This window comes from Trichomycterus rosablanca, chromosome 18 (assembly GCF_030014385.1).
Source record: "Trichomycterus rosablanca isolate fTriRos1 chromosome 18, fTriRos1.hap1, whole genome shotgun sequence".
Taxonomy (NCBI): Eukaryota; Metazoa; Chordata; class Actinopteri; order Siluriformes; family Trichomycteridae; genus Trichomycterus; species Trichomycterus rosablanca.
Genome location: NC_086005.1, coordinates 15,677,997 through 15,704,727, shown reverse-complemented (window position 1 = coordinate 15,704,727; position 26,731 = coordinate 15,677,997). Strand labels below are relative to the sequence as shown.

At 39.9% G+C, this 26,731-nt stretch overlaps 1 protein-coding gene across 1 annotated transcript in view; it reads right to left on the bottom strand.

The window, feature by feature from the left end:
• The window catches only part of arvcfa (ARVCF delta catenin family member a), an 87,962-nt gene extending 61,482 nt beyond the window's left edge, over positions 1-26,480 (bottom strand). Inside the window, exon 1 of the mRNA XM_063013776.1 lies at positions 26,354-26,480. Coding sequence (XP_062869846.1) covers positions 26,354-26,374 — 21 coding nt within the window. The 5' untranslated portion in view covers positions 26,375-26,480. The remainder of the gene's footprint in view (positions 1-26,353) is intronic.
• Between the last annotated feature and the right edge of the window lie 251 nt (positions 26,481-26,731).

Here is a 26,731-nt window from a genome sequence, read left to right as displayed (position 1 = left end):
CAGCCAGAAACAGCACAACCTCAGCATTCCTAATGACTTCAGTGTGACTGGGTGGGGTAACATACTGCAGGCTAAATGAAAGATGAATTAGTCTACCATTAATGTTTAATCTTTAAATTATTCTACCAAGTAAACTGTGCAGCAAACTTCCTTTTTGAAACAGTTTAAATTGCTTAGAAAGTACAGCAGGTCTTTAATCTTTTAAGATTTAAGATTTAATCTTTAATCTTTTAAGAAAGATATTTTGATGTTATTGGCCTCTTATCATGGATGTAAACATAAAAAATGACTTACATTAACAGTATTTCATGATCAAATAGATTTCAAAATGACCTGAGGCAAATCTGTAAAGAAAAAAACTCTCACCCCAAAATAAGACAACTCACAAACATACTTCAAAAATAAAAACAGCTTCCACTCGGTATACACTGGCTTTAAATAATGCATGAGACAGGATTCTGAGACATCCAGCATAAATTCGTTCAGTCAGATATTTGAAAACACAGCAAACATTAAACACTTTTTGGTATGTGTGTTCACCGAGTAAATGTTTATACAGTGTTGCCAACACCTCAGTACGGAAAGTAACTATTGGCTGTCCTAAAAGTCGCTAGAAGTCGCTAAATAAAGTCATCGCCTGATTTGCATAAGAGATAGCACAAGTCGATAGGTCTATATCTTAGTGGTAGCACATGTCGATAGGTCTATATACTATTATAAACTATAGGTAGCACATCTTGATAGATCCATTGATCTGTATCTCAGACATATATCTCAAATTTATTTATTAGGATTTTAATTAAATTAAATTTAAATACATTTTATATTAGCCAGTATACAAAACATTTTGTAGTAAATAATATGTTAACCCTCTATGAGGAATATCTTCTAAGGTTTTGCCTCCGTGATGAATCATACCCTGTTGGATAAGATCCCAGTGAGAAAACTATGGATCATACAGATTTTATCTATAGCTACAAAAAACATGGAATAAGGAACAAATAATGAGAACAGACAAGGGAAAAGCAACAAAAAATGTTTTACGTATACAAACAGCTAAGTACAAGATAACGTAATAAATGCTCAACATATTCACTCAGTAATTACCTTTATTAGACACAACCTTTACTGTACCAGATGAACTGCTAAGAAAGCACAATGTGTAAGCATGTGTAAACGTGGTTAAATAAAACGTTAACACATAGCATTAGATAAATAACTGTTATTCAACTGTATGCAATCAAGTAAAGCTAATTTGAGCACCTTGTATAATTCTGAAATAGAATAAAAAAGAAGTCACATAATAACGGCATTACATACACTTACATTTTAACCTTTTAAAGGAATTAAAACTAAAACCATACATTACTAACCGCTAGGAGAAATAAATTAGGCAAAGGTAGCACAGAATTAAAGGCGTTTCACTGAACGAGTCAAAAACAGATGTGCGCATGCTCGGTAGGACAAATCGATGGGTAGGATAAATCAACAGAACAGTAACTGCAGAACGATATGCGCTTTCACGTCAGAGTCTACAAAAGTCTCCAAATACACCAGAAAAAGTCGCTAGATTTGTCGCTAGTCGCTTTTTTTTTTTTTAAGTCGCTAGAAGGGTCTGAAAACTCGCTAAGTTGGCAACACTGTGTTTATACAGTTGTGTATTTCTATAAAAAACATTTTTAAAAATGTTGTTTCAGTGGTAGTTCAGTGGTTACGGTACTGGACTATCACTTAAAAAGTCCCCAATTTAAGCTCCACCACAGCAGGTTGCCACCTTTGGGCCACATAAGCAAGGCAAAAAGCTGGAAGTTTGTATGTTGTGCTAATAAACCTTTCAATATGGGGCAGAATAGTTTTTATCGTAACTGTATTAGAAAAAAAATCTCAATACAATCTTTAATCTGTCATAGTCTTTCACCATCTATTGTTCATAATATTGTGAAAAGATTCAGAAAATCTAGAGAGATCTCAGTCCATGTATGGCAAAGCCAAAAACCACTGTAGATGGTGTAGATGTAGATGGTAGAATGTGGTGTGACCTTTGAGCTCTAAGGGATCACTGCATAAGAAAACATGCTACTTTGATAAATAGGGGCGCTCAGGTGGTGCAGCGGTAAAGCACCTTAGCACACCAGAGCAGACATTTCAAACTCGCTGGTTCAAAGCTCAGCAAGACTGGGCGCCTACACAAACAACGATTGGCTGTTGTTCAAGGAGGGTGCTGGAGGGGATTGCTCATGACTGATGCAATTACGACCTCTGCTGGCTGATTGATGGCGACTGCACAAAGATGAATGATAATGCGTGGCTCTCCGTATACAAAGCTGATCGGCATATGAACTCGCTTAGTGCAGGTGACAAATTGTCATATATATATATATATATATCATATATCACATATATACAGTATATATATATATGGATATAGATATAGATATAGACACGTATATGACAATTCCCAATTTTCCCCCAATCTAGATATATCCAATTACCTGATTGCATTATGTATTCTCTACCAATGTTGATCACCCTGATTGAGGAGAGCCATGACTAACACACGCCCCCTCCAAGTGTGTAGTAGCCGACTGCATTTCTCACCTGCACTAAGCGAGTTCATGTGCCAATCAGCTTTGTGTATGGAGAGCCACGCATAAATATATATCCTAAGCCTCAAGGGCTTAGGAGTACTTCAGATAAACACTGTCACTTAACACAGTCTGCCACTTTATGAGGAATCAATCACCCTGTAACTCTGCTACACTAAGAGAAAGCTGTACATCAATTCTATGCAGTTTAGCTTGTTTTGAGGAAAAAATGGATGATGTATTCTTTGTGCCAAAGATGAAAAGGACCACCCAGACTGTTATCAGTAAAAGGTGCAACAACGCATGCAGATGTAAATGTAGATGAGACAAGGCCAGGCCAGGCTATCAAAAGGCCAGGCTTTTGAAAATGGTGATGCATGAAGAGGAGAATTAGAAGACAGTGACCACTAACGGTCGAGCAGCTGTTCCCTATCAAGCAAAAATGGACAAATATTACACTTGCAGCACAGCCACAGTTAGGGCACATTGACAAAACTGCTTTTGCCATTGTTTTCTATAGAGTGAGGCAGAGCTGCTTAGCTTGATTGAACTTTGTCCCATTTTGCCAAAGTGCCTCCAATGAGACAAACTGTTTGATATGACGTAGTAAAAGCAACTCAGGCAGTACGAACAACGCTTAACGTGAACAAAGCTTAACATGACTTATTGTACTAAAACAACGAGCGAGGAATTTCATTAGTGCAGAGAACTTATGAGCAGTAATGATTAAGATAGGTCGTGTTCCCATGTTCCTATGTCGTTCTTTTATTACATTAACCCACATTAAGCATTTAAAACTCTTTTGGAAAAGCTGATTCTCACAATTTCTAAGCACCCTGACCTATAACACAAGTTTAAAAGTTAAACAGTAAGGAAAATACAGCTGAACATAGACTGTATGTGGTTGCTTAAAAACTGGATTTGACAGTTATTTCACACAAATGCATATTCGTGTTGAGGTGCACTTTGATGACGTTTTACCACACCGCGGAGGCTCGCGGTTTTGCCACTTCTCATGTGAATGCGCCCTCAGTTGCACCCTCAGTTTCCAAACCATTAAAAAGTCTCATAATATCCTCATTATATGCTCTCCTGTTATAGCTGCAAAAACTATCCACAGAAATTGACCAGTGGTGAGATCTGAACCCCTGTGAAGCTGTGCAGCACTCACACTATATACAATACATATCTATAGACTCAGCTAATGTTCAGCTCCACTTTACAAAAAAGGTTAAGTGGCCGCTCAGGTGGCGCCGCGGTAAAAATACACGCTGGAACCAGAGCTGGATCTCGAATACATCGTATCAAATCTCAGCTCTGCCTACTGGCAAAGGCTGAGCGGCCACATGAACAACGATTGGCCTGTTGTTCAGATGAGTGGGACTAAGCCGGATGGGGTCTCTCTCTCATGACTGGTGCAATTACGACCTCTGCTGGCTAATGGATGGCGCCTGCACAGAGAGGAGAAAAGAGTGCTCTCAGGGTGTGTCTCTCCGTACAGAACGCTGAGCTGCACTGCACTCATCAAAGTGTAGGTGATAAGATACATACGGCATGCTGCCCACGTGTCGGAGGGGGCGTGGGTTAGCTTTGTTCTCAATCAGAGCAGGGATGAAAATGCATAAAGAAAATACTAAAAAAAAAAGGTTAAGTAACACCAGGCTAATCAGAAGAAACATCAGTGATTAAAGTACTTATACAAAATGTTCTACGGATAAATCAATATTGGAACAACAAGAATTTCATTATCCTTAGCAAAATAAAAAAAAAAGGTTATGGTAGTGTGATGATGTGAGATCCTTTTCTATGTCAGGGCCTGCAGCAGAAACCAACATTCCTAAGCAACTCTTCAACTGTCCGATTTTATTGAGCTTGTGCTCACTACAGCCTTAGGTTCTTGTTCTTGGCTGACAAAAGTGGAACCCAATGTGCTCTTCAGTTAAAGCATATTTGCCTCGAGGTTCGACATTTTCAGAATACTGAGATGCTCTTCTGCTCACAGTGGTTGTAAAATATGATTGAGTATTTCTCACCTCTTTAATCAACAATGTGTTTCTGCTCACAGAACTCCCACTTACTGGATCCAACTGGCACCAACAACCATGCCACTGTCCAACACGTTTTCTTCTAGTCAGATGTTTAACATAAATGTTAACTGAAGCTCTTCATCCGTGTCTGTATGATTAGATAATCACATAAATGGGCAAGTGTTCCTAATAAAGTGGTCACAGAGTATATAAAGGTGTTTAATTCTGTGTCTGCAATGCAGAGCTTAAAGATAATTACTTCTTACTTCTTAATTACCACTTAGACAGACAGATACAGCTGCTTCACTCTCGTCAGCCAGATATTAAGTCCTCATTTTCTTGGGTGGACATTCTGGAGATACACTGATAAACCATGATGAGCCAATACTTTAGGACCAGCGTAGTTCATTTGTTAAATGCAGCAGATATGATCAGGCATTAAGACGTACGTGACACTAATAAGTGACAAATTGTTATGTCCAGACAACAGGGGTCAGAGGTGGAACAAACCAGAAACCGCCACCAGGTTGTTGGGCAGCCAAAACTCATTGAGGCCAGAGGTTATGAAGACTATGGCGCATGGTACCCAGCAACAGATGAGCTACTGTGGCTCAAAATGCAGATCATTTTAATACTGGTAATGACACACAATGCATCAAACCATTTTATGTATGGACTGTGTAAGTAAAGACCAGTGAAGTGCCCATGCTAACTCCACCACTAAAAGCAACTACAATAGGCACAGTCATCAGAACTGGAAATCAGAACGATGATCTCCAAAATTGTGTGGATGGCTGGGAACGTGTGCATTATTTACCTACAGAAAAAATGGCACCATCATGCACCATAAGCTGATCCACACTAAATTCTATAGAAGATGAAGTACTTGTTGGTAATGTCCTGTCACAGATACTACAGGGCTCCTTGATATGTAATGTGGAGTCCATGAGAATTTTACGTCATCTTATGTGCGCTCGCGAGAAGTAGGAAGTTCGAAATCCTAGATGCCTTAAAATGCTGCCTAGTATGGTATCTTAAATCTGAACGATATTTTGAGTGAATAACGAGAGAGCATCAGATGCTTCCTTAGCAGCGAAGGCAATCCCAGCATTCAATGCGGCACGAGTTTTCTTACAAAAAATAACAAATACGGCGGACGATGCGGGGCAAATGAGTTATTTTCAAATGTAAATAAATTATAATTGATTTTTAATTTGTATAAACGTGTACAAGTGTCATTTATTTGCAAGTTTGGGCTTGTCAGTGACAATTTAACTGTTTTCGGTACACGGAGGTAGATGTTATTTGACATGCTAACACATTGTGCCACCTCATCCCATTAATTTGAATGGCATGATGCTAACTGTGTTAGCTTAGTAAGCAAAAACTGATGTAATCGCTGTCTAAGTAGTGCGTTCGAATAACCTGCCTTATAAGTCGATGATTTATTAGGGGCGGCACGGTGGCTTAGTGGGTAGCACTGTCGCCTCACAGCAAGAAGGTCCCGGGTTCGATCCCCAGGTGGGGCCGTCTGGGTCCTTTCTGTGCGGAGTTTGCATGTTCTCCCCGTGTCCGCGTGGGTTTCTCCCGGGTGCTCTGGTTTCCTCCCACAGTCCAAAAACATGCCACCAGGCTAATTGTAGTGCCGATCCCAAGCCCGGATAAAATAGAGAGGGTTGTGTCAGGAAGGGCATCCGGCGTAAAAATTGTGCCAAATCAATGCGGATCACGATTCGCTGAGAGCTGACCCCGCAACCGAACGGGACAAAGGCCGAGAAAGAAGAAGAAGATAAGTCGATGACTTATTAGAATCCTTTCTACTTAGGAAGCTGCCTAGGTAGACAGTAGATAGCGAGGCAGCTCACTAGGTTTTCGAACACACCCCATGTCTCAACTGGTCAGAGCTGTCTGGACATCAAATGAGTTGAGTGGTCCTAATGTTTTGGCTCATCTGTGTACATACATTTTCTGCTCCCTAAATAGGTGCCCAGTTCTAAGTAGAAACAAGTTATTGGCTATTATTGGTCTATGCTAGTGAATCAGTATGAACACACAATTTCTGCAAACCTAATCTTACCTTTCTCTGGCTGTTTCTCTTTCACTGTTCTCTCTCTAGGCTCATCTTTGTGTAAAGTGTGAGGAGGTGCTTACACAAGCGCTCACACAGAACAACCTGAGAGATGTTCGCCTACACAGAACTCACTAAAGGCGGAAAGAACAGAACGGTCTATCGCAGGCTTACATTGTAGTTAACTTCATGACGTAATGTTAATAGCTTCTGAAAAAAGGCAATACAAACACAGTAGGGAATCACCTGTTGAGCAGGCACAGTATAAATCAACAGATTTTCAGTTTTCAATGGCTATACCATGTTTTAAGTATCATGTTTTTAGAACAGAATAGAATAGAATGCCTTTATTTGTCATACAGATATTCAGCAATCAGACATAACATTATGACCACCTTCCTAATATTGTGTTGATCTTCCTTTTGCTGCCAAAACAGCCCTGAATGTCGAGGCATGGACTCCACTAGACTCCTGAGGGTCTTGCTGTGGTATCCGGCACCAAGATGTCAGCAGCAGATCCTTTAACTTCTCTAAGTTGTGAGGTGGGGCCTCCATGGATCAGACTTGTTTGTCCAGCACATCCCACAGATGCTCGATTGGATTGAGATCTGGGGAATTTGGAGGCCAAGTCAACACCTCAAACTCGTTGTTGTGCTCCTCAAACCATTCCTGAACCATTTTTGCTTTGTGGCAGGGCTCATTATCCTGCTGAAAGAGGCCACAGCCATCAGGGAATACCGTTTCCATGAGAGGGTGTACATGATCTGCAGCAATGCTTACGTAGGTGGTATGTGTCAAAGTAACATCCACATGGATGGCTGGACCCAAGGTTTCCCAGCAGAGCATTGCCCAAAGCACCACACTGCCCCCTTCGGCTTGCCTTCTTCCCATAGTGCATCCTGGTGCCATGTGTTCCCCAGGTAAGCGACGCACACGCACCCGGCCATCCACGTGATGTAAAAGAAAACATGATTCGTCAGACCAGGCCACCTACTTCCATTGCGCCGTGGTCCAGTTCCGATGCTCACGTGCCCATTGTTGGCGCTTTCGGCGGTGGACAGGGGTCAGCATGGGCACCCTGACTGGTCTGTGGCTATGCAACCCCATACTGCAACAAACTGTGCTGCACTGTGTATTCTGACACCTTTCTATCAGAACCAGCATTAACTTCTTCAGCAATCTAAGCTACTGTTGGACCGGACCCCACGTGCATCAGTGAGCCTTGGCAGCTCGTAATCCTAAGATAATCAGTGTTATTCACTTCACCTGTCAGTGGTCATAATGTTATATTTTTTTCACATATCCCAGCTTGTTTGGGAGCTGGAATAAAAGCGCAGGGTCAGCCATTGCATTGCATGCCTGGAGCTGACAGGGTCAAAGGCCTTGCTCAATGGCCCAACTGCAGCCGTGTAGCAGAGCTGGGATTTGAACTCTCAGCCTTTCAACTGATAGCCCAAAGCTCTACCCACTAGGCTACCTGCTGGATGTGCTGGATTCTACAATTAACACTTACATAATATTCAACAAGCAAAGATTAGGCCAGACTTAGCAATTTAGCATTGACTTACTGATGTCCATAGCTATATATATGATATTAAAAATCAAAAACTGTTATTCACAAAAGTATTCAGACCTATTCAATAACCTCTAAAACCTTACACACCCAAATATGGGCAGTTTATCTAAATCTTCATGTGAGATCCTCGCAAGCTCTGTTAGATTGGATGCAGAGTCTGTGAACCCTGATATTCATGTCTGTTGATAACTGTTCAACAGAAAGTAAGTCTGGGCCTTGGCTGAGTCACTTAAGGACTTTCAGAGACCAGTGTTGTTTTGGCTTTTGAAAGGTGAACTGTCACTCCAGTCTGAGTTTGCTTGCACTCAGGAGGAGGTTTTCTTCAAGAATATTTCTCTATTTGGCTGCATTCAGCCTCAATTCTTACCTAAAGAAGCCCCTGCTGCCAAAACAAGAACTACCATGTTTGCAGACATCCCAAGTTGCAAAAACTCATTTCAGGGAGGTACCCCCGGACCCAGACCTCGACCCCGACCCCCCAAGCCCAAAAAAAAAAAAAGCTAAAAAACCTCTCGCACACACCAAAGGATATGGGTGATAACAGAACTTTTAGGAGCTGCTAACTGAGCTACTAAGCTAACTGTTCGCGTTACAAACACATTAATGTGTACTACATAGTGCACTAGATAGTGTGAAAGATAATAGATTTATGTTCCCTACATAGTGCACTAGATTGTAAATTAGAAAAGAATTTGTTCCTTACTTAGTGCACTAGATAGTGTACTAGATAATAGACTTATGTTTCTTACATAATGCTTTAGGTAGCGTATTAGTTAACGGATTTAGGTTCCCTACATAGTGCACTAAATTGTATATCAGATAACTGATTTATGTTCCCTACATAGTGCACTCAATAGTATTTTACATATGAATTTATGTTCCCTACGTAGTGCACTAGATAGTGAATTAGACAATTGGTTTATGTTCCCTACAGAGTGCACTAGATTGTATATCAGATCACGGATTGATGTTCCCTACATAGTGCACTAGAGAGTGTATTAGATAACACATTCATGTTCACTACATAGAGCACTAGAAAGTATAACTAGATGATGATTTGTGTTCCTTACATAGTGCACTAGATAGTGTATTACATAATTAATTATGTTCCCTACATAGTGCACTAAATTGTATATCAGATAACGGATTTATGTTCCCTACATAGTGCACTAGACAGTATATTATACAATTGATTTATGTTCCCTACACAGTGCACTAGATTGTTTATCAGATAACAGATTTATGTTCCCTACATAGTGCACTAGACAGTATATTAGACAATTGATTTATGTTCCCTACACAGTGCGCTAGATTGTATATTTGTATATCAGATAACGAATTTAATACGCAATTGGGGGAAAAAGTCTGTGTTGCCTACGTGCGCGTTTGTGTGTGTGTGTTTGTGTGCGTGTGTGTGCGCTCTTGGCCACTCGTTCTAGATTCCGGGAGATTTTATCTGACTTGTGGACATCATGGAGATGCTATGTATATGCGGGAGACTCCCGGAACTTCCGGGAGACTTGGGATTTCTGTGTTTTACTGCTGGGATGGCATTGGCTGGGTGATGTGCAGTGCCTGTTTTTCTCCAAACATGCAGTTGCATGAACTTGCAGTTCAGCCCAAATAATTCATCTCCTCAAACCAGAGACTCATAGAATACAGCAGGGATGCCCCAGCGGTTAAGTCACTGGACTAGTAACTGTAACTAGGGCTGTCGCGCTAACCGCAATTTTGAAATATCGCGGTATAGACCAGCCAACCGCAGGGCATGCTGGACAACCGCAACACCGCGATATTCACGTTTTTTCTTTCTTCTCCTTTTTTTTATTGTTGCAGATCCATCTTGTTTTATACGCTTACATTCGTGCGTAATAAATGTTAAATAAATTCATAATGAAAATGAGCTAGGAGCGACATTTTCCCGCAACCTGTTCTCATGCGTTGCTGCTGAGTGTCAGGCTTTGTGTTTTAAAATGTAAACAATCGCAACAGGAATTATAGGCAAGTTTATTAATGATTAAATTGAGTTCACACTCAATAAATACTTGTAATTTAGACTATATTCAAACAGCCTCGGCGTACTAAAACACTTAATGACGGTTAATATGGCATTGCAGCCTGCAGATTCTCTCTTGCTGGCTTGCTGGAATGATTTAAATGCATTTTTTCGTTGAATAAAATGTATTGAAACGAATAATAACTTGAAATGTAGTATATATTGTTATGTTAATTATACCTACTAAATAGATGGTTAATAGTGGCGCGATAACCAGGCTAGACTTTCTCTGATCTCTAAAGTCGCATGCAGGTTCAGTACATCTACAGTGTATTAATGCAACGAGCACCATCAGAGAGGGTTTTAGTGCCGAGGGGAACATCACTACCCCACTCAGATCCTCTCTAAAACACATCAGGTGAACATGTTGGTTCTTCTAGCGCGCATGATAACGCAGGTTTAAACTCTTACAGACTTTATTCTTTATTCTATTTTTTTTACCATATTTTGATTAGATGTGCATTTAAAATATTTAGCCTAAACACTTTTTTTTTGTTTCACAGCGTATATCTAACCTAGGCTAGAAGCTTATTTAAACCTTTTTTTAATAGAGAAAAGACGCGCATCCCTGCTCTGTTCTGTATTTAACAATAGCCTAAACACGCATTTCATTGGTCTTAAAGCCGTCTCATCTTTGTCATTATAAAGCAATAATATACCGAATCATAGCCTAACAATAAAGCTTGTTTAAATAGCTCTAAAATCCAGATAAATTAAGTAATTTTCAAAAACAACAAAAAAATGGCGATATAACCGCATACCGCGATATTGAGACAGGCTGAATACCGCAAGGGGAAATTCTGTCACCGCGACAGCCCTAACTGTAACACTGCTGGTTCAAGCCCACCATTGCCAATAGTGCTTTTCCACCAAAAGAGCTCTGGTTCTTAAACCGGTTCTGTTCAGGTTTCTTCAAACCTTGGTGTTTTGTAGAGAACCGACCCGCGTTTCCACCAGTTTTTGGGAACCAAACATGCGTCATCAACGGTGGCCGTTACACAACGAAAGTAAAGACTAACATGATGGCGGCGCGTGTATATTACCTGCGAGCCTTTGTGCTGTTGTTACAGATGTTCGTTTATATGCAAAAAGCATCTCTCAATTATTGGTGATAAGAAGACGTAGACGTGTTTGTCGCAGTTGTTGTTTTCTTTAGTTCATTCACGTGAGAAGCGTTTTGCGCTTCACTCTCACCGTTAATAGCCGTTTTGCTCAGTGCTCGGCTTGACCGATAAAACATCATTAAAGTTCCACGACACGAACATCCATTTGTGTAAAATAACCATCAAATCCAGTTTAACATACAGCACATGTATCAGTGTTTAGCTGGATTTACTTTACGTGTGGTGTTTATGCAGCTCGGGGTTCTGAATCCGCAAAAAGCTTCACCTAAATAAAGCGTAACGTGGCTTAATGTACTGAAAGTATGACACAGAAACACTCAATTTCATTATTACTGGTTATAAGTGCTCTGAACTGGTTATAAGTGCTCTGTACTGGTTATAAGTGTCTCTGTATTGGTTATATGTGTCTCTGTACTGGTTATAAGAGCTCTGTACTGGTTATAAGCGCTCTGTGCTGCCCAAATTCATCGGTCATTGTTTTAGTACAACAAGCCACGTTACGCTTTATTTTTCACGTTAAACGTTGTTCACTTTTACCACGTCATATCACACAGTTCATCGCTTTGAAAATATCAGCGAATATCAGCAGCAAACTGGCTGAAAATGTAATCAGGTGAACTTTAAAAGATGAAAGTGCATCACAAACGCGGTTTTGCAATTTCTCAAACCTCTACACTGTGACACGCCCACAGATGATGTCACAATTCACGCTGAAAAACCAAGTATTCTGTGGTGCCAGATTAGAACGCAAGTTCGCTGTCTGGAACCTCTTTTTTTTTTTTGGTGGAAACACGTGGAACCAGTTCAAAATCAAGTTTGTGAACCGGAACGGAACCAGAACAACGTCGGTGGAAAAGGGGTACAAGTCGCCACTGTTAGGCCCATGAGCAAGGTCCCCAATTGCTCTAACTGCATTCAGTCAAAATTGTAAGCCGTCTTGGATACAAGCATCTGCTAAATGCTGCAAATGGAAAGGTAGAATTGTTTTCCTCATGAGTCATCTATATGCCCTTTAGCAAATCCCCAGCAGGCCTTCATATGCTTACTCAACAGTCTGTTTATGAATTGCTGCAGAGATATTTGTCAATTGAACAGATTGTTTAATTGCTGTGACTGTTGGCTTCCTTCGTACCCCCCTGACCAAGGTCCTTCCTGTCCGGACAACCCAAGATCATCAGCACAAACAACTGTTTGTGAGTATGATTCTTGTAGATGGTGTGAATTCGAAACAAACTGACTTTACAGCACACAAACTCTTAAACAGGTAACATGCAGTCGTTTAGTTAAAAAAACACGTGTGTATGTGTGTCTGTGATAGTAAGAGATAATACAGAGCTGTCAGTTTTAGCATTGAGCTTTACATACAAAATGAGGACAGAAAAATAAATTGAGGTTATTTGTATTAACCGATGTGTGGTGTGTGTGATCAATAATTTACCGAGCTTTAATTAAAGATGGTATAAGCTTGTAATTTTGGTGGAAGTAATGCCCTGTGGTGCTGTAATGTGTGCGAGGATTTGCTTATCTTGCTTCTAACATTCATCTAATATTAATGTTATAATGTTTGTTCACATCTGATGTTCTGAATTGGGTTTGTTAATTACATTTAAATTCTTTATGAACTTTTTAAAAGTTATAAAGCAAATGTCACTGTGTTGTCACACTGATGCTTCACGTCAGTGACAGTGTGTCACAATAGTTTCTACATTTTGTAATCAGTATTGTTTATTATATATGGGTCATTCCTGGGATTGGGTGCCTTTTGGACCTTAAAACCTTTTGAAAATGAAACACTGTTTTAATTTGTTTTTCATGATTTATTATAAAAAGGACGTGTTATACTTTTCCAAACTAATATTGGTCAAGCTAAATTACACATGACCCTCATTTACACTGTGATGTCCAGCCTGTTACGTATTAGGTTGTAACAGGGTGGACCATAACAGGGTGGACATTCTGACATAAAATTAGCCATTAGCTAGCAAGTGAGCAAAACCATGCCAGCATTAAAGTGAAATCAATGACAAAGAATTCTCTGCTTTTTAGTGTGATCATTTTTAAAATGATCAAATCGTATTGCTTTTTCTCATATATCCCATAACAGGGTGGACATGTTATGGTTGACCATATAAGACTAAATGAGGATAAAGGAAAAAATGTGGAAAAAACAACATTAAAATGAGGAGTTAGCCACTCATCTTCCACAGTTGTTTTCCCTCTAAAAAGATCATGTGAGCTCCAGGAAATGATGTCAGTATGCAAACAGCTCTTCATTTTAAGAGACAGCAGTAAGAAATAACAGGGTGGACAGCAACTTGAGGAATGTGTGAAAAACCCTTATAATCAGCAATAAAATTAAGGAAATTTAGAGGGACTTAAGCAAACCTTTTAAACAGGATTGAAAGACATGATTAAACCTCATATATCCATCACTAAATCAGAATATACAGAACTGGGGACATGGGAAAACCTCTGGTATCTAAGAGATAAAAACAGTGTAAAATGTATACAGTAAATTTTTTTTTGGGTGGGGGGGGGGTATAAAACATTGTGTTTAGTATTTGAAAGTGTTAATTATTTTTGTAAGATGTTTAGAAATTGTATTGTTTAAATTTTTTTTAAATAAATACAATGATCAGTACTGGGGACACAAAAGGCACCGAATTGTAGGAATGACCCTTATATGTAAGAGTTGGGACAGTATGTAAAAAGTAGGTAATAACTGGGAAACTGAATATTACTAGATTGTAAGAAGGGAGGGGGGGTGTAAAAATAGAAAGATTTGTAAATCAACTTGAACCTGCATTTAGCAATAACTGAACCCTAATAAAGGAAATAAATCTATGTCTAATAAATCATAAATAAGTTATGTTTTGTATTAAATTTCTTACTTCTAAATGGATTCTGCATGTCTGATTGGCCAACCACCAGTTATAACGGTGGAGGAACCAGAATTAGAAAAATCATTGGCCTAAAATATAACACCTTTTTACTGGAATTGTAATCAAACAAAGCAGAGCTATTATTATGGTCTCCTAACTACAGAAAGACAAGAAATGTAAAATGTTACCTAATTCCCCCTTTTTATTGGGGGGGGGGGGGGGGGGTAAATTTGCTCACTCTACACTGTACGCCTTCATTACATTCAGAAACAACCTTATCCATAGGCAAATAATAAACAGTTTAAGTACTACATTCCTCAACAAGCTACTGAATATTTATTATTTATTTTACCTTCTACAGTGCATAATATTATTATAAGTTCTGGAAATCAGACGCTCAGGTGGCGCAGCAGTTGCTGCTGATCGACGGTGCCTGCACAAAGAGATCAGTGTGTGACTTTCTCTATGCGTTACCACCTCGGTATGTGAAAAGAAGAGGTTGGCTGTTACACTTGTGTCGAAAATGGCATGTTAGGTACGGCCCTCCTCGGGCAGGGTAGGGGTCTGCAGCATCACCATCACCGTCTATTATTATTTTTTTAATTATAGTTATTTTTCTAACAAATAATAAGGAACATTAGTTAAATGATAATAAACAAAGAAAGTAATAAGCATATAGTAATATAATAATAGCAATAAAATATGGTAATATAGTAATATAATATAGTATAATCTAATAGTAATAAATATAGTGTAATATAATGTTAGGCATAGTATCATTTTCAGCAGCAGTATAATATACACTGATCAGGCATAACATTAAAACCACCTCCTTGTTTCCACACTCACTGTTCATTTTATCAGCTCCACTTACCATATACGTAGAAGCACTTGTAGTTCTACAATTACTGACTGTAGTCCATCTGTTTCTCTACATACCTTTTTAGCCTGCTTTCACCCTGTTCTTCAATGGTCAGGACCCCCACAGGACCTCCACAGAGCAGGTATTATTTGGGTGGTGGATCATCCTCAGCACTGCAGTGACGATGACATGGTGGTGGTGTGTTAGTGTGTGTTGTGCTGGTATGAGTGGATCAGACACAGCAGCGTTGCTGGATATTTTAAATACCGTGTCCACTCACTGTCCACTCTATTAGACTCTATTAGATGTAAAGTCAGAGACGATCGCTCATCTATTGCTGCTGTTTGAGTTGGTTGGTGGACTATTCTCAGTCCAGCAGGGACAGTGAGGTGTTTAAAAACTTAATCAGCGCTGCTGTGTCTGATCCACTCATACCAGCACAACACACACTAACACATGTCAGTGTCACTTCAGTGCTGAGAATGACCCACCACCCAAATAATACCTACTCTGTGGTGGTCCTGGGAGAGTCCTGACCATTGAAGAAGAGCATGAAAGGGGGCTTACAAAGCATGCAGAGAAACAGATGGACTAGAGTCAGTAATTCTAGAACTACAGAGTGCTTCTATATGGTAAGTGGAGCTGATAAAATTGACAGTGAGTGTAGAAACAAGGAGGTTGTTTTAATGTTATGGCTGATCAGTGTATATTACAATATAGTATATAATATAGTATTATATTATATATATATATATATATATATATATATATATATGTATGTATTATAATATAGTATATAATATAGTATTATATTATATATTATATTTTATAAATGTATTATAATAGAGTATTATATAATATTAAATAGTGTAATATAATATAGTAATATATATAGTATCATAATATTAGGGGTAGCATCATTTTTCAGCAGCAGTATAATAAAGTATTATATTATATAATCAAATATAGTATAATATAATACAGTAATAAACAGTGTAGCGATAGAAGTAAAAATTGTAACAGCTAAATACTAGCGATTTTTATTTTTATTCCCAGGGAACTGTCAAATCTCTCTCATATATTAGAGTAATTACCGCACTATCAAGCTCTTTGTGCTTCTCATGCAGTAGCCCCGTCTTCAAATCATAAGGCAATCTTCTATAAATTACAGTGCGTGATGAGACGGTTTGAAGAGGCAGTCATGCATTTATAAAAGGGATAGATGGACTATCAGCATGACAGTGTGCCAACAAATGGCTGATTGCCCCAAACACAAACATCGTCTTTTCAAAAGCAAATCAAGCATGTCAATGAGAATCTGTCTTCTTCCTCCTCATTCTGTTAGTCCACTTGAAACCATCATTACATGAGGCTATGCAACTGCAAAATTCACAGACAGATGTGCGAACAATGATGCAAGCACAGATGTATCAACACATCTATAAAAACACACTGCATGTTTAAATGTCTTTAAAAAAAATACTCAGCATTTTTTTACCTAATGTCTCTCCACAGCATCTGTAGCATATGGATCATTTACCACAGATCATTAACCAGATTCACTATACTGACAAAAAACTGTTAGCCTGTTGACTCAAAATTCTCTAATGGATTATATCAATAAATGTTTATAACTACAGATGGAGGAATCATTACAAACAGTAATTTTATTTATTTAGATGTCCAAACTTGCAAATGGAACTACTTGTATCCAGAAAGTCAAGGCACATCCCCCCGAAAAGTGCAGCAAATGACCTGCAGAAAGGTTAAGCTGACCCGGGAGTGATGGGGCACCATTCTACAGTGTGTGGTTGCATGCATAGAAATGATCTGGATGAAGGAGCCATCACATGGAAACCTTACCTGTCACCTCATCACACAATCAGTATTTATTCATTAGAATTTTAACGTCATGTTTTACACACTGGTTACATTCATGACAGGACAGATAGTTACTCATTACACAAGATTCATCAGTTCACAAGTTTAATGTCAAACACAGTCATGGACAATTTTGTATCTCCAATTAACCCGACTGCTTGTCTTTGGACTGTGGGAGGAAACCGGAGCTCCCGGAGGAAACCCACACAGACACGAGGAGAACAGGCAAACTCCACACAGAAAGGACCCAGACCGCCACACCTGGGGATTGAACCAAGGACCTTCTTGCTGTGAGAATCCACCGTGCCAAAGGACATTTTCAAAACATGTGCTACATAATATACAATATACAAAAACGGAGCTCTCTGGACATTACCAAGGGTTATAAATAGCAAAGCAGCAACTTAAAAAAAAAAACAACAACACCACATGGCAACTCAAACTCAAAAGAAGCTTTACTGGCATGACAAATAAGGACATTCGTATTGCCAAAGCTCAGTTACAGAGAAAAATAAAAACAGCAGTAAGAAAGAACAAATATATACAAAACAGTTACAGGTGCAAAAAATAAAATAGAATAAAATTTTAACAAAAACAGTAAATAATAACAATAAAAATGATAACATTTACAGTTATGAGTTAGTCATAAAAATTAGATTGTGTGCTAAATAACACAACTAAATAACACAAATAAACTAACTAAATAAATAAATTAAATAAATAAATAATAGATAAATAAATAAATAACACAGGGTGGATGTATTATTTTGTTGGGTTGTGTGGCAGCCAGTGGCACAGGAAACATTATACATGTAGATGGAAAAATGTATTACACTAAATATCAACCAATTCTGGAAGCAAATGTGACTTAATAAAGCCTGAATTTTTACACTATAAAATATAAAATAAATGATATGCCTCCAACATATCGGCAACAGTTTGGGAAAGGTCATTTTCTTTTCCAGCAGGACTAAGTCACCGTGCATAAAGTGAGGTCCATAAATACATAAAAATTTCTGCACTTTATTTATTAAGAATTAAAAAAAACAGGCCGCTTAGGTGGCGCAGCGGTAAAAACACAAGCTGGAACCAAAGCTGGGATCTCAAATACATCGTATCGAATCTCAGCTCTGCCTACCGGCTAAGGCTGAGCGGCCACATGAACAACGATTGGACTGTTGTTCAGATATGGGCGGGACTAAGCCTCATCAAAGGCACGCATCAAAGTGCAGGTGATAAAATGCATACAGCATGCTGCCCACGTGTCGGAGGGGGGCGTGGGTTAGCTTTGTTCTCCTCAATCAGAGCAGGGATCGGCATTGGTGGAGAGGAAGCATGATGCAATCGGGCAATTGGACGTGTTAAAAAGGGAGAAAAAAGGGGAGAAAATGCATAAAGGAAAATATATTAAAAAAAAGAATTTAAAAAACAAATTACATCACTTTACTACATAGTCACCTTCCAATGCATTTTTCCCAACTTCTTAATGCCATCAGCAAAATATATTTTTGATTGAGCGTGTAGCCACTGATGCACCGCTGCTTTCACATCATCATCACATGAGAATCTTCTTCCCCTAAAAGCAGGGGTGCACAACATACGGCCGCGGGCCAGACACGGCCCGGCAAAACTCTCAATCCGGCCCGCCAAATGAAGTGCTGATGCATTTTTAAATAAGTGATGCTGTCTCTTTAAATTCATCGGATAATTCCATAAAATTGCGACTGAAAAGTGACTGCTAAATTAAGTAAATACAAGTTACTTCAGCTGTACCATGTCTTTGTCCAAAACAAGTACGAGTAAAAAAAGAAAAGTGGATCTCGAGCATAGGAAATTTAACCCTGAATGGACATACAAGAATTTTTTTTTTAATGAAACGGGCATTTTCTCATGTCTGGTGTGCTTGGAATGCATGGCAGTGGCAAAGGAATATAATTTACGGAGGCATTACGAAACAAAACACCCAAAACTCGGCGATCTCCGAGGTGAGGACAGAAAGCAAAAGATTGACGCACTAAAAGACTTGCGGCCACCACATTAATCAGTTGGTGTCAGAAATACGCTGCAATATCTCCCATTGACCAAGACGTTTCTTGTAAGTAGCTGATTTTCAAATTCATGTGGTCTGTAAAAATGAAATGTGGCCCTCTGGTGTAGGTGTTTATGTGAAATCGGCCCTTGGTAAAAAGAAGTTGTGCACCCCTGCCTTAAAGCTTCTTTGATGGCGCTAAATCCCGACTATAAGCTCTCTCAGTCTCTCAGACACGACTAATCACTACATCTCCCGCCCTCACTGTTTCCAAGGAAAATATAAAAGTGCGGAAACTTTTTGAAGATCCCTCGTATATGGTTTGAAGAACTTGGTGTTGATAAACTTAGAGACCTGAACAGAGAGCCCTGACCTCCAGTCTACTGAACACCTCTCGAATGAATTGCAAGCCAGGCTACTCACAGAAAATCAATGTCTGACCTTACTACTGCTCTTCTGACTAAATGGGCATAAATTTCCAAAGACACACTCTTTGCCAAATGACTAGGTGCTCTAATAGCCTAATATTAATGCCCATGGTTTTAGAATGGGGTGGCCAACAACTTCATATTTGGGTGTCCACATACTTTTGGCCATGCAGTTTATTTAATTTAGCAATTTGCTTTATCATCATTAAAAATACACTGCAACTTTAATGACTTGCTCAGTACTTGCCATCCTAATGTCTGTAACAGGTCCACTTTCAATATAGCTTGTGTGAGGTGGCTAAGTTCCCCTGAAATAGGTCTGCAATAATATGCTGACAGCCATAGAAAAAGTACAGGATAAAATATAAAAGCCAACAACCCTTTGGCAAAGAAGTGATAAAATAGACACATCTCCCCCTGGAGCGAATCAATGCTAAATGAGGCGCAGAGACTGCCAGTTAAAGGAACACTGTCAGTCCTCTGTGCCTCCACGTTCCCTTGAAATGCACCAAAAACTGCAAACTGAAACTATAATACACAAACAAAAACACTGCTGAGATCTCTGGGCCCAAGCTGAGCTTAGATGGACCAGAAGACAGTCCACGTTTTAAGATCTCTGTGCCAAACTCAAAAAGTACCTTCCAGACTGTTATCAACAAAAGGTACAAAGGCCAAAATCTCTCGTGGTATGGGGTGCATAAGTGGCCACAACATGGGTGACTTTGCATATGTGTGATGGTACCATTGATGCAGAGGCATATATTGTGATTTTATAGAGACAAATGCTGCCATCAGTACAACGTCTTTTCCTGAGAAGCCTACAACAGCATGGCTTTATAAACACAGAATATGCATGTGCTTGACTGGCCTGCCTGCAGTCTAGATCTGTCATCTGTTGAAAATGTAAAGCTCATCATGAAGAGGAGGATCAGAGAATGGCAACCACAGATTGGTGAGCAGATAGTCTTGTACCAAGCAAAAATGGGCAAAACTGCACTTGCAGTAAGGCGACAGTGCTACCCACCGAGCCACCGTGCCGCCCTGCTTTAAGTAACTTTTTTTTCTATTTTTATTTACGCATTTTTTTGAGGTGGGTATATTGCTCACGCCTCCTCCGACCCACGCACAGCCCTTAGCGGAACCCTTTTTCACCTATGCACTCTGCACAGGCCCCTTTACATGATGTTTGAAGACCCCATCCACATAGTCTGGTCATCCCGCCCTAGCAGAACTGTGTCTGCTGCAGGCACTGTCAATTATGCCTGCTAGATGGCACCCAGTCGACCGGTGGCAACGTCGAGTTTCAAACTGAGGAGTTCAGAATCTCGACGTTGTGCTTTAAGTAACTTTTAACAATGTTCATTTTAAAACTCTTAGTATAAAGTAGTAAATTATGTACTAAGAGATGTATTGAATGTTCAACATGCGTATGCACTTCATTGTTGCACTACATATGTACAGTAATTTATTCTTGTCATTTCTTTACACAAAATCTAAATATGATAAAACATTTACTTTACAGATGATTTGTATTGAAATGGTGAACAATTAGCCAGTTTCTGAAGCTTCTTAATGTCTCATTTAAATGTAATTATTTTTTAAATATTACTATAGGGTGCTCGGGTGGTGAAGCGATAAATTGCACTAGCCTACTAATGATATTAATGTAAGCAGTGATATACAATTATATGTAATGTGCTGGCATACTGTAAACACATATTCTTTAAAAATAACTATAAGATGCTCAGGTGGTGAAGCATGAATTGAGCTAGCCTACTGCTCCTGATATCCAGGGTTCGACTTTCCATCAGTGTTATCGGCCACTCAGCCGTATACTGTACATACAGACCTGATTGGTTATGTCTGGGGGCAAGATGGCCAAGACCCAGCAATGGACTGACATCCTTTCCGAGGGGTGTTTTAATAACTGACTGCATTGCACTTATTTTTAGTTATTTGGGGAAGCCGGACCCACCGCAACCATGACGGATAGAGAGGTTGTAAAAAAAAAAGACCAATTATCACTATTATAAAATACAAAAATACACATTTTTTATACATTTTGTTGTTGGTTTATTTCTATGAAAGTAAATTCTGACTTTAAAAAACTAGGCATTTACTTTCAAAACCAAGGTCATTAAAAGATGGGTGGACACTGTTCAGATTCTTCCCTTTAAATATGTAGTTTCCTCGCTAATAAAATAAAAGAAAATCTTTTAGATAATCCCAAAAGGCCTTTTATATAAACATATTCAATAGGACATAGCTGACGACATGTAGGTCCATTGTAGTTGTAGAAGAAGACAGGTGGGAGGTATACAAATAAAATTATAATAATGTAAGCAATTAAATGTAATGTGTTGGCAAACTGTAAACATAGTAGTTTAGCTACAGTTTATGTATTTATTTATTTTTCCTCCCAATCTAGTCGTATCCATTTTACCGATTGCATTACGCTTCCTCTCTACTGATGCTGATCTCCACTCCTGATTGAGTGAGACTGTAACACTCCCCCTCCGACACGTGTGCAGTAGCCGACTGCATCTTTTCACCTGCACGAGGCGAGTGCATATGCGGATCAGCTTTGTGTACCACTATGAAATTAGAAGCTGTCTTGCTGATATGCACAATCCAAAATCAACACCTTAAAGGTGGCATTTAGCAGACACTTTTAACCAAAGTGACTTACAGTTGTGACTAAATACCATGTAGGCCACTGAGGACCTTGCTCAGGGACCCACCAGTAGCAGCTTGGCAGTTGCAGGGATTAAACCAGCAACTAGTCCAGCATCTTAATCACTGAGCTATTACAAAGACTGACTGAATGGGTGTGTTCGAAAAGCTAGTGTGCTCTCTACATAGACAGCATTTTACGTCATCCTACGCGCGCTCCAGAGAATAAGGCTGTTCGAAATTCCTAGATGCCTTAATAAGCTGTCTAGTTAGGCATCTTAAAATTTCAATGTTATTTTGACTCAAGAACGAGTGAGCATCGGAAGCGTCCTTAGTGATCAAAGCAATCCCAGCATTCAGTGCAGCAGCGCTTCTCTCACAGAAAAATAAAAAAACATGGCTGGCGGTGCAGAGAAACGAATGGAGTTATTTTCAAACATAAATAAATGATTATTGATTTATTAGTGATGAACTTACACATAAACTTGCACAAGTGTTTTTATTTGCAAGTTCGGGCTTGTCAGCGAATTTTACTGTTTTCGGTACACGGAGGGAGATGTTAGTTGACATGCTAGCGCGCTGTGCCACTCCATCCCATTGGTTTGAATAGCAAGATGCTAAATGCGAAACCCGATGGAATCGCTGTCTAAGTAGCGCGTTCGAATAACCTGCCTTATAAGTCAATGACTTATTAGAATCCTCTCTACTGAGGCAGCTGCCTATGTAGGCAGTAAGACAGCAAGGCAGCTCCATAGGTTTTCAAACACACCCAATATTGTTTGTTGGCAATCACAAGGCCATTTGTTATTGTCAATGTCATGTGAAGCTTGCTTGACTACGCATTTCAGGAGTTTCTATAATTTGAAACACCTATGTTTTAGGGGTACATGGATTACATCTGACCATTCGTTCACATTTATTCTCAGCAATTGCCAGAGAGACCACTATTCCATGCAGTCAGGATTTCTCTTCCTTTCTTGGAACTGTACATTAATGAATCGTTTAAACATTTTACAACTATGCCAGGTGTAATTAAATAGATGGAGCAACCAATTTACTTTCTGCACATTTTTATAAGGTGAAAGTGAATGTAGAAAGAACAAGCATTTCCTTACAGGCTTGAAACAAGGTCCCCCAGGACTCATGTTGCTGTGTGCACCCCCTCTCCACGTTTCTCAGCACTGTTGAAATAGGTAGAGATCAGGTTGAAAATTCTTGGAGTATTTCTTTAACGTCAGTCTGTTCACCTCATTGATCCTCAGTATGATGTATGGACAGGAGGCATTAGTGCACTCAACCCAATGCAAATAAGCAAGTCTAAAATAGAACGGCTGATAGGAGAAGACGAAGTGAGAGAGCCTGTCACATGGGATTTACATTAGAGCCCTCTCAGCCCATGCGCTATCGTGCCCATGGGCCACGGGATTCTCTCTGATCCCGCAGTCCCTTTGTAGAATAAATTCCCCATCCTCTTCTGCATAATCTTTGCAGCGCCTCTTCAGAAAGTGACACCTTTACGACACCACTTGCTGTCCCAGCAATATTTTGACACCCTGTAATAAGGCTCATGTAATTATCTGGATTAATTATGCTCTGTCTCTGTGCATTAATTTCTTCCTTCTCTGGATTTGTAATGAGCACAGAGCCAGCATGACCTGCTCAAGGGCACATCAGTTGCATGACAGACGTAATGTCTGTCAGACCCGAATATGACAAATGAATTATTTAAAGATGACAAATCCGACATGAAATGTTGGTGCACTTTGATTCACAGATGGGGCAGCTGACCATGTTAGGTCCTTCATCTCAGAAACATTCCTCCAGCCCACCCACCATGGCTATGGTCATTAATCTCAATAATTTATTTTGTATAATGTGCATCATTGTCCAATATGCAATTTTAGAACCTTGCCTTTATCACACTTTTCAAGTTCTGCCAGGTCAGTAGGGGAATGCTGGTGCACAGCATTAGTAAGGTCTAGTTACAGATGTTGGATGGAGATAAGAACAGGTCTCCACAGTGTTGCTTCGTCACAGTTCTTACTGTTTTATAAGGCAGTCTTTCTTCCAAGATAAGGCTTTTGAAAGCAGTAGGTTTTTATCCATGATATCTGTACTATGCACTATTATTTTTAATTAGTCCATCAATCCTGACCAGATTGCACTTCCCTGCTGCTAAAAAATAATGCTACCCCTAAATTCCACAGCAGGACTGATGTTAACTAGCTACCTCGCTTTGTTAAATTTATTCCACACATACCGTTTATAATTATTATTTGAAATGAAAACTTTAAGCCTTCTTAATGGTTCTGCAAGCAATACTAAGCGGATGCTGAGGCGCATAGTGCACAGAGGTGGCCAACTTTCTGCAGAGTCAATCGCTGCAGACCTCCAAAGTTAATGTGGCCTCCAGATTAGCTCAAGAACAGTGTGTAGAGAGCTTCATGGAATGCGTTTCCATGGCCGAGCAGCTGCATCCAAGCCTTACATCACCAAGCGCAATGCAAAGCGTCGGATGCAGTGGTGTAAAGCATGCAGCCACTGGACTCTAGAGCAGTGGAGACATGTTCTCTGGGGTGACGAATCATGCTTCTCTGTTTGGCAATCCGATGGATGAGTCTGGGTTTGGCGGTTGCCAGGAGAACGATACTTGTGCCAAGTGTAAAGTTTGGTGGAGGGGGGATTATGGTGTGGGGTTGTTTTTCAGGAGTTGGGCTCGGCCCCTTAGTTCCAGTGAAAGGAACTCTTAATGCTTCAGCATACCAAGAGATTTTGGACAATTTAATGCTCCCAACTTTATGCGAATAGTTTCGGGATGGCCCCTTCCTGTGAAGTGAGTCATGGCCCCTTCCATGACTGCGCACCAGTGCACAAAGCAAGCTCCATAAAGACATGGATGAGCGAGTTTGGTGTGGAAGAACTTGACTGGCCTGCACAGAGTCCTGACCTCAACCCGATAGAACACCTTTGGGATGAATTAGAGCGGAGACTGTGAGCCAGGCCTTCTCGTCCAACATCAGTGTCTGACCTCACAAATGCCCTTCTGGAAGAATGATCAAAAATTCCCATAAACACACTCCTAAACCTTGTGGAAAGCCTTCCCAGAAGAGTTGAAGCTGTTATAGCTGCAAAGGGTGGTCCGACATCATATTAAACCCTGTGGATTAAGAATGGGACGTCACTCAAGTTCATATGCGTGTGAAGGCAGACGAGCGAATACTTTTGGTGGCAATAGTGTATTTTAGTGCATCTGGCAAATGGCCTTGTAATTTTTTTTTTTTTTACATCTATGCATCTTCATGTTTGAACGCTCTGATGTGTTGACAGACGCTATCAGGATAGTCATGTAGGAATTAAAAACAAGCTTGTCTATACATTTCTTACACTGGGGTTGACTATCAAAAACTTAATAAGGTGGCAGGACAAAGCCTGAGGTGCAAATACAAACAAACCATTTAACCATTAATTGCAGCAACTTTTGATTTGTTAATTAATACTGTAAATACGATTCATAATCAATAAGATTATATATATATATTTTTTTGTATTTAAATTGCAATTCTTTATAAGTCGAATGTTTTTAAGATTACAGTATGCATGCATTTCTGTTAGTATTGGGACGTTAGGTCATTGTAAATTGCTAAACGCACGCGCGCGCACACACACACACACACACACACACACGTCTGCCTCTGCAGTATTTGCCTGCTAGTCTTTGCAAGAACCACCATCCCAACAGACCCCCCTCCACTTCCCTATGTTCCCTCCGAGCAGAGCCCAGCATCCAGCCTAAAGCATCTGCTGTGCACACGCCCGCACACACGCCCTGCAGTCTGAGGACTGTTAATTACTCGCAAAAACTGCACAATTACTGCGTCTATGCAACACCGAAGATTTGCACTCATTTGCACCCTATATCACTGCGGGTATCTACACACCTAGTTGCTCCTCACCGACCTGAGCATGCACCAAACTGCAGCACGTTGTGCACATGCGTGTGCGTGCGTGTGATAGAAGAATCCAGAGTATTTCTTAATTTCTCAGCTGACGGGTTTTTTCTCACGCACCGCATCTGCCCCTTGCGCGCGCTGAGCTGAGATGCGGTGCGTGAGAAAAAAGGTCGTCAGCTTCGAAAAACGAGCGTAGTTCTCTAAAAACTCACCTCTTTCACCTCCGCCGGCATGATGACGAGTGGCGTCGGCTACAACAGAGTAATATATCCCTATTCTGGTGTTTTAATCTTGTATTTTAGTCCTCTCTCGCTCCTTTCTGTAGTCTCTGAGTTTTTAAGCGGCTCACGGCTCAGGAGAGCGCAGCCATCCTAACTGCGGCTCGCGCTTACACACCAGAGTCACGGGAGCCGTTCAAAGAGTCGGTTCATTTTAATCGATTCTTCTATACGATTTTAATGAATCAAATTCCAAATCTTGTACAGCACTTTTTCCTGCACATCTAATGTATACAGCTAAATTGAAAATCACTATACTATGTAGAATATACACCCATCAGGCATAACATTATGACAACCTTCCTAAAATTG